Here is a 13,015-nt window from a genome sequence, read left to right as displayed (position 1 = left end):
AAATAATATGGAGGATGGTGTTAGGAATGCCAAAGCGTATCTGGAGTTGAATCTAATGAGGAGCATTAAGGACAACAAGAAAGGCTTCTACAGGTGTATCACCAGCAAAAAGGGGGGAAGCTTGGTCTTGCTGCAGAATGGAACATGGGACCTGGTAACAAATAACATGGAGAAGGCTGAGGAACTCAATGCCATCTTTGCCTCAGTCTTCACTGGTAACACTTGCCTTCAGAATTCCCAGGTCCTTGAGACCCTTGGGAAAGTGTGGAGCAAGGAAACCTTCTCCTCAGCAGAGGAGCATTACCTTAGGAAACATTTACACTGATGAGACATGCACCAGTCCATGGGATCCTAATGAGACGCAAACAAGTGCTGAGAGAGCTGGCCAATGTCATGGGGAGGCCACTCAATTATCTTTGAAAGGTTGTCAATTGAATAGTGATGAGGAAAGACTCCTGATGACTGGAAGAAAGCAAATGTCCTTCCTATCTTCAAGAAGGAGGATGAAAAGAACAACAGGCCAGTCAGCCTCACCTCAAAGAAGGTAATGGAGGAAGGTAACAGAGAGCAACAGAGCAAATAATCCTGGAAACCATTTCAAAACACATTAAGGACAGGAAGGTGATTGGGAGTACACATGCATGGATTTATGATGGAGAAATCATGCCTGATGAATTTTACAGCCTTCTACTATGAGACGACCGGCTTGATAGATGAGGACAGAGCAGTGGATGCTGTTTATCTCAACTTTAGCAAGGCTTTCAACACCGTTGAAAGCAGCTTTGCAGAAAGAAACCCAAACCTGAGACAGTAGAGTTCAATATGAACTAGCTATGTGTCCTTGATGCAAAGAAAGCCAGCAGCACCTTGAGCGGCTTAGGAAAAGCATTGCCAACTGGTCAAAGGAGGTGATCCATGCCCTTTACTTAACCCAGGTGAGTGCTGGGTCCAGTTCTGGGCTCCCCAGTACAAAGCGGCCATGGACTTGCTGGAGTGAGTCCAGAAAATAGTCACAAAGATACTTAAGGGGCTGGAATACCTTTCAAGGAACGGCTGAGATAGCTGGGATCATTTAGCCTGGAGAAGAGAAGGCTCAGAGGGATCTTATCAATGTGTATAAATGACTGATGGGGGAAGTAAAGATGAGGGAGCCAGATTTTTTCTCAGTGGTGCCCAGTGACAGGACAAGAGAAAATAAACACAAATCTCCACCCTTGGAGCTATTCAAAACTAACTGGACACAATCCTGGGAAGCTAACTTTAATTGACACCACTTTAACCGGAGAGGTTGGACTAGACAATCTCCAGAGGTGCCTTCCATCCCCAACTATTCTACAATTCTATAAATGGAGACGCCATTGCCACATTTATCTGTGAAAAGTGAAGAGCAGGCCAGATTGTAACAAGAAAACAGTATTTTAGTGGAGCTGGCACTGACGTTCCTACCATCTGAATTTATTGCTGGTTGTCCAGGAAGAAAATGCTTTCCAATTTCTCATATTGTCTCAATATATCAGCTTGATCAAGAATTTCCTGTGCTGCAAAATGTCCTACATGATGGCAAAGCAGCAGCTTTCTCTGATCATCATCCAGCAACACATCAGCTGCAAAGATAATGGGTCTGGATAAAAGATTCTGTGAGGGCAGGTCTGGGAGGACTAGTAAAGCGATGGATTGCTGTACAGACAGGTTTACAATATCCAATAAGTCTGGCTTATGTTAGGGTTATCACAGTCAATGGACATACAACCTGCTTCATTTTTGTTAAGTACTATGAAAGGCTATTGTTGGAAGGCTTGATTTTCCATGGGTTAGAAATTTACCCTACAGCAAATATGCCTCAGACACCCTTCTGAGTCTTTCTACGTAGGGTCTGTTACAAAACCAAACACCACCACGCCCCCCCCCCCCCAAGAACCCAATCTGCAAAATAATTAACTGTTGAGGACTTTTTCCTGAAGGTTTAATCGCAATTTCCAAGAAGATGATACCAAAAGAGCTATTTCTAGATATTCCGTAGGCCAGAGAGGCACAAAACCAGAAAACAATCTGGTAACAGTCACAGAAGAATATAGCTATCTCCTCCTTCCCTACCATTATAGGGTATTAATCTGGTGTTGTCCTTCAGTATGCAATATTGCAGAGCCTCGACTTCAGGATAGGAATGCTCTGCATATCAGGTGATAGCCTGATAAGAGCAGTATATAGAGGCATGATACCTACAAGGCTAGAGAACTCCCTTTGAACTTTCAAGATTAATATGTGCTCCTTTGAGTAAAGGGGCTCTCCTCTCTGTGACGATAGTTTGCCTATAGAATTGCCACACTCTTCTAAAACAGTGACCTCTTAAAAAGGAAAAAAAAAAAAAAAAAAAGGATGACCTCTTAAAGTGGAAAAAGAAACTTTCTGGCCTGTTGCCTTCCCCTCCACACATCCACGCTACTGGATTAAACACCACCACCTTTGGCAGTTTTTTGTCATAGCTTATCAATGAGACCTAGATTTCTGTTACTTAAACATACTTGTACAGAAAACCATTTAAGACTGCAGGAGAACACTACCTTTAGAGGCACAACCTTTGCTCTGCAGCTGATCTTTTCCACCTCTGGTTTCATGTAGTGGGAGTTATGTCCCATGTAACCATTACCTAAAAGCATTCTCAGTGAGCTTCTAACATGCCCATCCAAGAGCCTACAGTGCATGGTTCAACCTAGCTAAGAATCCTTCCAAAAGAAACTATTTATTTCCCTGGTTCTCTACATTTTCTCTGAGGAGAGCTCACAGAAACCATAGATAGATGAGACCCTCACTTCGACACAGTAGAAACCAGAAGTGACAGTAAATGAAAAACAGCTGGGTCACAAGACAGGCATGTGTTAAACCTCTGTAACTTAAGGTCCCACTTTCATAGGGCACGAAACAAATTTCAAACCATATTAGGACAATCTATAGCAAGGAAAGAATATTGTTTTTCTTAAGCATATTCTTTTCTGTGGCTGTGCATGTTTATTTGACCTATGCTAAATTACATTTTTTAAGGTGCAAAAACTATACTTGCTACTTATGAATGAAATAGATTGACATTACAGGATTCCACCTGCAACCATGAGTGACAACAGGGACATGAGGCAAGCTATGGCTAATTCAATCTTTAATGTACGTGAATAATCACTCCAAAATGGGTGGTCTGTGTTAGTAAAAAGCAAAACAAAACACAACCAACCCTCCCCCACCAACTAAAAGCCCCTCCACTGTACTGGATTGCCTTTGATCTCAAATTCAACAGCAAACATATTTTGTGTCTTCTAAATTTTTTACATTTCTATAAAACCTATTTACTAGAAATTATTTGTAAGAAATGCTTCTTTGGAAATTTCTAATATCTGTTTAATAACAATTTCTTAACAAAAGGCTATACAATTGAACCTCTATACACTGGGATTCTTGTTTAGCAAAATAAAACTCAAAACATTGCTTGGAAATGGACATAAAATAGACTTCTATATGGAAAAAAAATCTAGCAGATTGACTCTTGCAAATATCCAATTAGTGAATTCTCAATCTGCCATACTGCCTTCCTCTGTCAACACACAATTCTTTTCATGTCAGAAATGTGTAAACACCGTTTTGTTGACCAAACAGAACAGTGAAAAGGAAAAGTGTTTGGCCTAAAATAGCTCATTCACAGAAATTAATTGGTTCCCAGGTTGTTGCTTTTGTTGGGGTTTTTTGCATATAGAAGGAAATAAAAAGGTGTGCATTTCAAATGCTTAGAATGTTATTATCCAACCTGTATACATATACACACACAATTTTTTTAGTATTCAAGCAAGATAGTTAATTCACAAGTAATTCACAAAATGCTCATTTTCATACCTGCTTTGTGAAATGGATAATAGTCCACTGTTAAATAGCTGAAGGAAAGCTGCATTGCCCCTCCTGTAACACGCCTATTTGAGTCTGTAAAATAAAACCACGCTCAGTTCTGCAGACATTGTATTTAGCATGTTAGTTCTTATGTTGCTGCATTCCTTTAAACAGCTACTTCTTCCTCCCCTTTCCTGGCTCTCCTTACAACCTCATTATCTTCCCTCAAAATTTTCATTCAGATAGTCTTCACTGGTTTCTAAAGATCAGCTTTTAGAACTCCTGTGTTCTGTACTCGGTTGCTACTAACAAATTGCATATTGTTTTAAATGCTATTAAAAAGTAGACAACTCTTTGAAGACATATTGCTGCAGTTTTTCTGAAAGAAAACTTTCCACACTGAATATATGATTATGATCAGTCATTTGAAGCCAACATTTACTTTCAAGACTATTGTAAATACAATTTTTTTAATTTTATTTGACAAATATTATCGCAGTAAAGAGGTCTTCTCAGAGTCTTCTCTTCTGCTTTTTCCACTGCTAAATTTAAACTTCATGGCCAAAAATAAAGGACCAATAAAGAGATCTCACCAAGAATGATAAATCCCAACTGCAGTAGATATACCACATGTAAGGAAATATGTCTCTAGCCAGTGAGCCTTATGCTCTGCTGCTCTGCAAGATTCTTCCCCAATCAAGGAAATATACTCACTAAAACCTAAGTTTTCCATACTCTTTTCTTCAGAAGACCTTGTATGCCTCTAAATTTTTCAGTGACTAGCCAGCTCCTTGGATATACACTGATATGTCATTCTCTTCTGATCACTTTTAAAAGGCATGAAAGAAGTGTCATTTGTCTTCTTTTTTCCTGATTCTAAATATGGCTATATGCAATAGCCTTTCATTTAAAAAAAAACCAAACCCCAAAGTACAAGTATTACACACAAAATTATAAAGCCACAGAACACTTGTTCCATTCCTTCCATGTGCTGCAGAGCATACCAAATTCTCTAAATTACTAACAAAAAGAGGACTGCTCATTTATTAGTCTGCATTTTATAAAAGTAATACAGAAGCAGATTTTACAGTGACCCTTTCAAGCCACAGTATTGTTGCCACTGCATTCTTCATAACCCAGTTAACTTATAATATAAAAGAAAAAACAGCAGTAACAATCAGACTGGACAGAATCAGTTTCTACAAGACAGGAAAAGCACTGAGGCTACTAGCACTCTTAGCAGTTTTTATTGCGTTTATTCTAAAATAATTACATTTAATAATGAAATGTTGTCCTAACAGAGGCATCTAGCCAATTTTAAATGTGTCTGCAGACACTGAAGACAATTCCGAATACTCCTTTAAAATAAAGACAGACTCTTGATTAACATTATCGTATTCCCCCAAATGTCTTCTAAAAGTGATTATGGTTCACAAGCATGTTACTTTTTTTTTTTTGAAAGTTACCTTTTTCTTTAGCATGGATATCATCACATATATGTAGGTCCAAATGAGAAATTACTAAGTGATGAGAGGTTTCCTTAACATCAAAATCATTAAATAATTTTACTATTGCATCATTTTGATCAGGTGCTGCTGTTGTCTGGTGTGCTTTCACCTGCTGAGAGCTGGGTGCAGGGGCAGAGCTCTGAAAAAAATATTTAGTCATGTCAATTTATAAAGTTCATCCTTCCTTTCAACCAGAAATATTCTTTTACTTACTCAAAACAGGCCTTTGAAATAAGGAAAAATCTGCATCACATGCGTTCACCTTGGATTGTTATTGAGATTTAAGTGTGCTGTTTTAGAATAAAGCTAAGTTGAGCTAATGCCTAGGTGTCATAAAGAGACAGTACCAGTGCATCCCCCATTCTCCTCCTCTTCCCCCACACTTCTTTACAGCCCTGTCACTTGCAGCACTGGTATTTTTCTAACTTTTGTTGCAAGCTGTTCAGGGAGCTAAACCAGCAGAAAACTATCAATTTTTTGTTGGGCTTATTTCTGCTAGTTTAGTTCCCCAAACTACTTCACAATAGGGTCAAACGTGAGCTGGTGCCAGTACCAGGGAATTAGCAAGATGCAAGTACAGGGAATTTGAGAATCAGGACCTTTCTGCTCATTAACAGCTAGCCATTAGATTGCTGTAGCTAAACCACTGAATCATGCCATAAGTCATCAGCACCACCGCAGGAACTGAACTCTCCATTGCAGTACACTATCTTTATTGTAAGAGATTCTATACAAATGACTTTACTCAATCAGCCTTAGTAATAAATTATGTTTTATTTTTATAGGACTATCTTTTATCAGTGTATTTCTGCTGCTGCTTTACAGACAAGAGGAGGTCCCTACCCCCAACACTCACAAAAGCCCAGCTGGTCTAGTCTACTGTATGTGCTGAAAGACCACCAAGATTTACGTAAGACTATCTTACATACAGCATCAATATCACATCTATGCCAGCAGAAATATGTTAAAAGCAGAATTATTTCCAACTATTATTTCCACTATATATTCCAACAAGAGACCTGCATGATGGAAAGCTCTTACTAAAAGCTAATTTTCTAGTAGCACGAAAACAAACTGGACAAGCACTTTAAATCACTGTAGTAAGCATATCTATCCACACATTAAGGCTACTTTAGTAGATCTTAATTATATTTTTTTTATTCATAACCAGAAAATATTTGGAGAGCAAATTCACTAAACAGTTAATCAACTGTTAAGTAAGTACAGAAATCTAAATACTCTGTATATGGATAAATACAACTTTTTTCTTTCCTGCAATTAACATCAATACACAAAATCTTGTAAAATAAAGTCTATCTTGTACTACTGTGATTCATTCTCAATGTAATTTAAGATACACGGCTGAATGAAAATGAGTAACTGAACATTCTCCAAAATAAATTAACACAACAAACCACATTGTGTTGTATTTTAGAACACCTGATAATGATAATAGTGAGACAATTATCATACCTGTGCTGTTTCAGAAGCCAAGCTTTTTCTCTGTTCTGTTGATTTCTCTATGGCTTCACTAAGAGATTTGGCATACTGCACCATAGCTTTCAACTGTGAATCAGTCAAAACCCATAGCAAATCATCCAGAATCAGAACCAGTTTTGATGCCACTACATTACAATCCTTTAACTGTAGAATAAAAATTTAAACAAGTCAAATGGATTCATTAAATACTTACATTTCTCATACCAACTATAAGAAAAAAAAAAAGCTGAATGCAAAACCACACCTCCCAAAAAGCAAATTTCTTCCATATAAATAATAAAAATATCTTTTATTTTAAATTGTAATCCCCTCATTAACTAAAAAGTACCTAAGATATACTATATTTATGCCTCACTTTTAATGTTTGGCATGCATTGAATATTAAACTGATGCATTTCTCTAAATGCAAATAATGTAAATATTGCCCGAATCTAAAGAGGTAGGACAACATGCACCATCATAAAGTTCTGCAGATCAAACGATTTCATTAGTAGGACCTGTGCAATGTCTTCATCTTCAAATTCTGCCTGCAATGTTTCTTGTAAACTCTACAGTCTTACAGATTATATGCTATTAAAAACTTAATTCAGGGAATTCTACATTATATATGGCCTAAATTTAAAACCTTTACTATGTGCACATATGCATTAAGAGCATGAGTTAAAAATGAATTCATAAAAATAATAAAAGATTTCAAACTTTTCAAGTTTACCCTTCTTTTAAGCGTGACCCTAATTTTTGATTGGTTAGTAATCAGTCGAACTGGAGCACTCATGATTTCATGCTTAGAGCTCTGGATTGCATCTGCTTCTATTCTGATCATCTGCCAGTTGATTTCTTTAAAAGTCAAAACCTTTAAAGAGGGAGAAAAAGAGAAAAGCACCTTTATGCAATATGACAGTTTACTTGCGCCTAAGCACGTGCACATGTATGTATATATCTGCACATATATACACACACACATATATGTATCCTTCACGCAGAGCCATATGAACCAAACAAATACAAGTCACTTGTTATTCCACTTACAGGTCTCAGGAAGTAAAACCCTGATCCTCCTCTACCTCTATAACATCACAGAAATGTTAAGCTAGTTTGAAAACTGCACAGCCTATGTCCTGCAAACGTAAGCAGAGACTTAAGTAAAACAGACCCAATGTGTTTGGGAAGGAGGCACGCACAATAATTCCGCAAGATGGAAAGGCACAGTGCAAAGCAGCCTGTAAAACACTATTTGCAGAAAAGCAGAGTACCTACCTTCCTCACCCAGAAGATGCAGGATGAATGGAAGCTTCTAAAAAAATTCTAAGGAGATTCCTTATTACGTTAAGAGTGTACCTACAGCGCAAAGCTAAAAGCTTGCTCCCTTAAAGTATAGTTTTGCACAAGTTATCTTTGTAGCACAGTGTTGTTTTTATTTTTTCAACTTTTCATGCAATTTACCACTAACAAATCATTCACTATAGTTTCTAGAAATTTGTGTTTCCAGAATTCATTGCAGTAAAAGGAACACTCCCCAGGGAGAGTTCTGTTGTGTATGGGACGATTATTCAGAATAAAATTCTTCCTAAAAAGCACAAAATCAAAAAATACGGCAATACAAAATTCCATCTAGTCAAACTTCTTCCTCGTGAGATTTCATTGACTCAGGAGCATTAGCATACAGATAAGCTCCAGGAAAGACAAACTGTCAGAAAAATAGTTTTCAACTTGTTATTGTGGGGGTATTTTTACCTAACATTCTCTTGGCATTTCTTTCACTACATAAAAAGCAATTACCTGACTCCTTAACTCTCAGTAAAGTCTTTGTTCTGGAATAATCATCTTTAAATGGGCAAACATGGGCAAAATTTGACACACTTATTTATCCAAGGCCAGGTGCATGCTAAAATAAGTCTTTCTCAATACAACATACAGCATTTAGAATCAACCTTGCACTCAGTATGCATTTTACTTTGGTTACATGGCAGAAAGCAAAAGAATGGTATACACCAATCTAGGACTTCCATGTTAAGTTCTCCCAGACAGTAGAAAAGTATGCACTTTACTGCTATTACTTTTTTGTATATGTATGATTTAGTTATTCCAAGAAAAATATTTAATTCTTGCATAGGAACTTGACTAAAATTCAGTTAAAACTGCTTAAAGAAAAAAAAATCCTTATTAGGCAAACCCTCACAAGCAAATAAATAACCAGTTAAAGCTTTAAAAATAATAAAAACCCCCAGCACAATGCCTTATCCTTCCACACTTAATATACTATTCCTGGGTTTTTTCAGTACTCTTCAAGTCTGGTCCATTTTTCATTTTAAAATGATCACAAGCTTGGAGAACATAAGAAGGGAACAGTACATATGCTTGCCCTGGTCTTTGCTCTTCCCTAAGCATCCATTTTGGCCACTGCTAGATACATAACATTTGATCTGACTCACATCTACCACTTTTACATCCTTGTGTTTCTAGAGGACAGCTGAAATTACTGGGCACAGAATGTCTCCATAGCCAGTAACAGCATGTTTCCTAGACTGTATAAGGTTGCAATTTAACTTCCTCCTCCTTTACTACAAAAACAAGGGAAAAAAGTTAGCAAAAGATAGTATTTACCTCTCCACGCTGAGCTTCTTGTATTCTGGTAAATCTGAGGTCAGCATGTTCCCAGTTTGCATTTACACTATATATTCTCAGCTGGGAAAGTTCAAATGAAGCATTAAAGGCTTTTGCGCCAATCCTTATTATAATGGAGTTCACAGAAACCGAAATGCCTTCTACCACTTTTTCAGCAAAGCCATATTCACTAAAAAGTGAAATGCCAACATATTAAATACACACCTAATGAAAGGGCACAAAAATAAATTTAAACAGTTGAAATACAACATGAAACAAACCATAAAATAAGTTCCTGATGTATTCTCCAGTTATGAATTTTTGTTAAATATACTTGATCTAGTTTACAAGAATTTCCATCCTATGATCCTAATCTCAAAATAGTCATTAAAGAACATATTTTGGACCAAGATCAATCTCCGTTAAGTATAACAATGAATGCAATTTTTCCAGATAAATATTTTATACATATATATAAATGTATTAAAAAAAATTATATATTATACATACATAAGAATAACAGTCTACAGCATTATGTAGAAATCTTACTACTCTTTACGTATACATAAGGAGTAACTCATGTCAAATCAATTATTTGGCAATTTCAATCTGGTTAGTATTTATCTCTATAAGCTAAATTACTCCACCCATTAAAACTAGTGTCTTTCCTGTATACAAAACAGTATAAAGTATTTGCTTTGTTTCATTCTATAAAAGACAGGCATCCTAAATCGTGGTTACATTTCTACATCAAATGCATTCTAGTATTAAAAAAGATAAAGCAGTTGCAATTAATTTTTTAATAAAAATCTTATGCATTCTGAATGTTTTAGATTAATGAATGGAAAATTGTATTTTAAATCTTCTTTTAACATCTAAAATTTTTTGCCTTTTTTTTTCTGCTTCTTTGAAAAGTAGATTTTATGTGGTTTGTCATTCCTTTTCCTTTTTATAACTTCCATCCTACACAGAATCTCTATGGCAATGATTTTCAAGCTGTACCCTAGGAGACATAGAGGCCCATGGACTGCTTCTACATATTAGGCAAAAGTTAAAATAAGAAAAGCAATTGTATCACCAAATTTGTTTCTCTGTATATGGGTCCCTAAGCCCACTGAAAAATGCTTTGGGTCCATAAAAAGGAAGTGACTAGGGGAGTGGGGGGATGGAAATCACTGATGCAACACTATATTGTCCCACCAAATTACTTGACTTTTGGGCTATATACTGTGCATGAAATCTTTCAGTAAGATTTGGCTGATACAATAAAGGAAATAGAACTTTAAAACACCACACTAACAAATAGCCCTTAATAATGTTTTTTAGACCAAACAAAGGAAAAATAAAGTTTTAAAAAAACCCACCCCAATATTATATATATTTTCCAAATAGGTTGAAGGCAAAATGTCTTTAATTTTCAAAAAACTTAACATCAGTTAAACTTGGTAAATTTTTGATGCAGTAGTTGCACTCATATGAAATGTGCCTAGGAAGCTCCATACATAGTTCAGATGTTCTCTCCAGGCTTGGGTCTGCATAGTTCCATTATCGCTATACATATGTAACTCCACCTACAAGTAATAAAATTTTGGAGAGAAAGAAATAGCAAGCTGCAACACTACAGACTTCTGAAAATTTGCCCAGGATCTAACTGTTTGATATTAATTCAAAATGAGTAATTTAAACTTTTTTGAATTAATTACATGTAAGTGTCATAACTGACCTCTGTCCAGATGCAGTTGCAATAGGAGAGGGTCCATTAGGGGCACGTGGCTCTTCACATGTGCTCATTTCCATTACAACTTTATCCAAGGACTTGAAAAACAAAACAAAACAAAAAATTGGAGACCTAAGAGGTAATGAAGTAAATATATAACATATGAAGAAAAAACAAACAAACAAAAAAAATCACTTGAGAACTTTTTCTGAAATATACACAGAACAGTTCTTACCATGTCAATTTTCCCATAAACCTTTGTAGCGTACCAAAATTATCTATTTTTTAATTTGTTCATATAAATTTTTAAGTTTTGTGAATTCTAACTGACCTTCCCAGTCAAATATTGGATAACATAATTCTTGATCCCTGAGTATTATTTATCCATCACACACATTTTCAAAAATTCCATTTCAAAAAGGGCAAGATTTAATGTGGGCTCATCTCGGTTTTCTTCCTATACAATTGTTCTTTCAGTGAAATACTTAATACCTCCTGAGTTTTCTAAATGGTTCAGTAAGTTCAGAAAATTTTAATGGAAAATATCTGAAACTCGTCTACTAAAATTCGTGATAGCAGATGAAGTTTTGTGCTGCATCTTTAAAACAAAATCTGAATATATGTAATACATACACATATAAGTGTGTATGCATTCTGTGTATATGCATCTTCAGTAGAACTAGTAAAACAAGTAATTTCTAAAAAGATATATTCTAGCATAATTTGCAACACAACATATTATAGTAAAATTGTATGCTATTACTGTATTCTTTGTACATGAGGTGGTACCCTTACAAAAGAAGCTGGGAATTAAGGGAATGAGACACCTAAATCCTATTTTAACTGAAGGCTATATTTAAATAGTAGAACTATAACACATAGATATAAATAATGCATACTAACATGGGGGTGAACAGAATGGGAACACACCAAATGCAAAACCTTATTCCCGGCAACTGAATAAATCCAAGAATCTCCTAACTTACATTACAATGCTTGTGACCTAAATTTATCATACAGCCTGGGAAGGCTCTTAATTTAAGGCTTATGGGTCTGAAACCATGTCCCATTGGAAGCTCATCAAAACACAACAGCTAATACTACTTCCCTGTCTAGTTCTGACTTTATACCACCCCTTCTAAATTCCTCCATTTACCCTCTCTTAGGTCAGACAAAGCACACTAGAAAACTCTGTCCTCAATTTTAGATTTTTCATGATTCAACCTGCTCTACCTACTGGACTTTATTATCATATTGTGTTAATTGCACCTGTCTTCATAATCCACTTGCTCCACAACTTTTTTCTGTGCTACTCTTACTCATTAAATGCCCTGACTACTACCTAGAAAGTCATAAACTCTCCAGTCCAGATTTATTTATACTTCACTATATTTTGATGCTTAAAGGGAAGCGTTAGCTGTTAACAGTAAATTTGGACATTTTTAAATTATCTTCTCAGCTGTCTTAATGAATAACAATCCCTTAGTTTGAGGATAGTGGGGGTTGGGGGGAAGCCAGGATTTCTCTTGTTTATCCTAACATTTTTAGATGTTTGACCACTCTTCTAAGGTTTCTTAAATTAAGAGCTTCAGAACAATCTCCTTCACTACATGACTAGTGCAAAGAACAGTAGTGCAGTGATTTAAGGAGTTAGCATAATATAAATAGGAGTTAATGAAGAACACCTGGATGTAGATACCTGTCTATTCTTTTCTCACTGGCAACTACTGTACTTTGATAGAGGAAAAACTGCTGCACAGCCTCCTTAGGTCCCCAAAGCACTCCTCAAAATTATATTGTTTATCATATAGAAACAAAA

The 13,015-nt window shown here is 36.0% G+C and overlaps 1 protein-coding gene across 3 annotated transcripts in view; it reads right to left on the bottom strand.

Annotated features, from left to right (window-relative positions):
* The window catches only part of BLTP3B (bridge-like lipid transfer protein family member 3B), a 59,661-nt gene that overhangs the window by 26,458 nt on the left and 20,188 nt on the right, over window positions 1-13,015 (bottom strand). For all 3 annotated transcript variants that reach the window (XM_069773338.1, XM_069773339.1, XM_069773340.1), the window contains 6 exons: window positions 11,203-11,294; window positions 9,480-9,669; window positions 7,588-7,728; window positions 6,849-7,019; window positions 5,334-5,514; window positions 3,877-3,960 (listed from right to left, as the gene is read on the bottom strand). In XM_069773338.1, coding sequence (XP_069629439.1) covers window positions 3,877-3,960; window positions 5,334-5,514; window positions 6,849-7,019; window positions 7,588-7,728; window positions 9,480-9,669; window positions 11,203-11,294 — 859 coding nt within the window. The remainder of the gene's footprint in view (window positions 1-3,876; window positions 3,961-5,333; window positions 5,515-6,848; window positions 7,020-7,587; window positions 7,729-9,479; window positions 9,670-11,202; window positions 11,295-13,015) is intronic.

Source organism: Haliaeetus albicilla, chromosome 28 (assembly GCF_947461875.1).
Source record: "Haliaeetus albicilla chromosome 28, bHalAlb1.1, whole genome shotgun sequence".
Taxonomy (NCBI): domain Eukaryota; kingdom Metazoa; phylum Chordata; class Aves; order Accipitriformes; family Accipitridae; genus Haliaeetus; species Haliaeetus albicilla.
The sequence above is the reverse complement of the archived record's forward strand: the minus strand, read 5'-3'. Positions and strand labels throughout refer to the sequence as shown.